Raw genomic sequence first — 3,424 nt, forward strand, 5'->3', positions numbered from 1 at the left:
GTTTTTATCTTCTTTGCAAATGAACTTTTTCTAGTCAAGATTTCTCAAAGTCAGAGACTCCTATTGGACCATCCTTCATTGTCATAATTGATAAGGGTAAATGCCAGTCCTGGTCATGTCTAAGGCTCTTATTGGATCACCCCTTCATTATCATGTCCAATAAAGGTCAAAGTTAGTATTGGTGATGGGGAAGTCAAAGAAAGACCATATTAGGCCTCATAATGAAGAGTGACCCAACATGAGTCTCGTGATGGGAAAGTCAAAGATATACATTATTGGACCTTATTGGACCTCATAAGGAAGAGAGGGGGCCCAACATGAGTCCCGGTGATGGGGAAGTCGAAGAAAGACCTTATTGGACCTTATTGGGCCTCATAAGGAAGAGTGGTCCAACATGAATCCCGATGACGGGAAAGTCGAATAAATACCTTATTGGACCTTATTGGGTCTCATAAGAAAGAGTGGTGGCCCAACATGAGTCCCGGTGATGGGAAAGTCGAAGAAATACCTTATTGGACCTCATAAGGAAGTGGAGGGCCAACATGAGTCACAGTGATGGGGAAGTCGAAGGAAGACCATATTGGGTCTCATAAGGAAGAGTGGCCCAACATGAGTCCTGGTGATGGGAAAGCCGAAGAAAGACCTTATTGGGCCTCATAAGGAAGAGTGGTGGTCCAACATGAGTTCCGGGGATGGAAAAGTCGAAGAAAGACCTTATAGGGCCACATAAGGAAGAGTGGTAGCCCAACATGAGTCCCGGTGATGAGAAAGTCGAAGAAATACTTTGTTGCACCTTATTGGGCCTCATAAGGAAGAGTGGTGGTCCAACATGAGTCCTAGTTAGTCATGCACGCAATTAATTATATTTTTTGACAATTAATTACTAAAATTGTTGCTAGCTTTGTGGTTGTTAGAAATGTATGTGTTTTAGGGGTCCGTGGTTCGATTCTTTCTTGGCTTACTTTTTTAATATTAAGCGCCATCACCAAACTCCACAAGTTTCTATTTAGATCATATTTGCAATTTTTGGCGGCTGTAACGCATGAAATTGGGGGTTTAAAACCGCCACTAATGCACAAAATGATTTTCTACACAAACAGATGCAAATAACTCAGCAACATAATCAATTGAAATTGATCAATAAAAAACAAAGACTATCCAGTCTGAACATATCCAAACTAACATTGCAATGGAAGAATTAAATTGCAAGACCATAAAAACATATTGCAAACCATAAGTACCGGGGAATCTAAACACATTTCCCTCATATTGGATCCAGTTATGAATAGCTTTCTCAACTGTAAGACTCTTGTAGGGTGTGTTTGCATACAGATCATAATCACGACTCTTAGGCCATGGAAATGGAGTCACATACCATTTGGGTGCTGGGATCAAACAATGTAACTTCTCTTTCTCACGGGGACAGTGCCTCTCTCGATAAACCATGTTTCCTCTAGGAAAGTTCATGGCACGCTGCTGATCTTGGCAGGGAGTGTAATCAGTATAACGAGCAGTGCAAGGTTCAAATACCTTAGGTCTTGTATCAACCTCATCAATTTTGCTAACTTCACCAGCATGGTGAGAGTCAAAACTTAAATTCGGAACTATATTATAGTCTGCACCTTTCTTGGTAATCTCCAAGTCTACACTATCTCCCTTTCCAAAACCACTTCTCTGCCATGCACCCAATATATAGAAGAAACAACATAAACCAACTACTATAAAGATCTGCACAGAGCTTCTAGTCCTACTATCAGCTGAACTTGGCTTTGCCATCAAAAACCTGAAAAGGGCCAATCCGATTCAGTATTTGCCAACCACTCAAGATCCATAACAAAAAAAATTGAAGTCAAAACAAGAAAACTGCTTTCACTGAATAAATTAACAACTTGCAAGTTCCAATAAACAAATTAAACTCCAAGCAAATTTGATTAAGTAGACAATATACGTTTTTTTTTTAAATAAATTGGGGAAGCTTGTAACATTGGTGTTATACTTTGCCAATCATAATACAATTAGCCTCCATGCTGGAATCTGGATATTCACACAGGCATAATGAAGGCATATAGTCAAGTGGATCAACAAACCAATATCTTAAGCAGCTCAACTAAGTACTTATCTAATGGGATAAAAATTCACATTGTTCATACATGATAATATTTCTACCCCAACATGTTCAACATGTTTTTTTTATAACATCGAGCTATTCCAGTTTATAACTTTGTATCTTCTTCTGATTAAAGTCATCATCACAAGCAATAGAAAGGAAAGAACATAAAGCCATAACGGCATAACCTCTTAAACAGGAAATTATTCCTTTTGGACCGCAGGAGCTTTGTCTTGTTGACCCCCATCCTTGGATCAAAATGAGATTAGATTCAGGATCGACATCTAATACAGGTTTCAGTATTTGAAATGCATCTTTCTTCTGTTTGTTAACGTTGACCTTCAATGTGCTAAGGTTGCTTGGTTTAGTTACATTAACGACATTTCCATGTTCATCTATTTCTCGTCCCTGAGCATCAAGATGAAGAACAGGGGCCTTTGTGGGTTTCTATGGGATTATAACATCCGCCACCATCTGACCAGGAAACATGTTTATAAAAGGAGCAAATATAATTATGAAGACAAAGTATCATTCTTTAATGAGGTACAATAAATTCATACTCCCACTTCATTTTCACATTAATTTTCCATATTTATCTTTCCCTTATCTTGCTTTTTTTTCTGAATGGCGTAAATAAAATTATTAATTGGAAAAAATGGGTGAAAAAAAACAAAATTAGCTGTCTGGGGTAGTTTCTTTTTAGCATTCGAGAGATTCCATGCGAAAGGTAATAAGACAAGGAGAATCAGGTGCACCAAGAGAGATTCTCCTCCTTCCCGATGCAGTCTTGTGTCTTTTACTGAGGAACAAGAGCCATACGCAATAAAGCTCGCGAATGGCTGACAAATGGATGGGACGCAGCAGAGCTGCAGGCATGCAGAGGCATGCAGTGGCTTTCGTAGCCTGCCACGCGAATGGCATGTCGGCCACGATCAAAGCATGCACAGGCATTCGCACTTGACCTCGCGAATGGCTTGTTGGCTATGTTCAGCATTTCTTGCGGTCTGAAACCCCTATAAAAAGACCCCCAGAAATGTTGAAGTTTGCATGCTCGACTTCACCTCTCCAACTCTCTCAATTCTCAACTTTCAAGCCTCATTTCTGAACTCTCAAGTGATAAGTTTGATACCTCTCAAGCTCTACCTACCCTCAAACTCTCTCAAGTGTAAAAGTCTCTATATTGTTGGTAATTATTTCTAACTCTATCTCTCATTCTAACCTTTCAAATATTACAGTTTATCATTTGTTTATGAGTCTCAAACTTTCTTTGATGCCTAATTTTCGGTTGCATGTTATTACTTCATGAAGGTTTTGTAA

General features: G+C 39.1%; 1 protein-coding gene across 1 annotated transcript; it reads right to left on the reverse strand.

Annotated features, from left to right (window-relative positions):
• Positions 1 to 1,107: 1,107 nt before the first annotated feature.
• LOC130748547 (probable methyltransferase PMT2) lies at positions 1,108 to 2,590 on the reverse strand. The gene is made up of 2 exons (XM_057601771.1): positions 2,296 to 2,590; positions 1,108 to 1,783 (listed from the first exon to the last, which is right to left on the reverse strand). Exons 1-2 carry the CDS (start codon positions 2,352 to 2,354, stop codon positions 1,138 to 1,140), a joined length of 705 nt encoding a protein of 234 aa, XP_057457754.1. The 5' UTR covers positions 2,355 to 2,590; the 3' UTR covers positions 1,108 to 1,137.
• Between the last annotated feature and the right edge of the window lie 834 nt (positions 2,591 to 3,424).

The sequence above is a fragment of the Lotus japonicus genome, chromosome 3, assembly GCF_012489685.1.
Source record: "Lotus japonicus ecotype B-129 chromosome 3, LjGifu_v1.2".
Lineage (NCBI taxonomy): Eukaryota > Viridiplantae > Streptophyta > Magnoliopsida > Fabales > Fabaceae > Lotus > Lotus japonicus.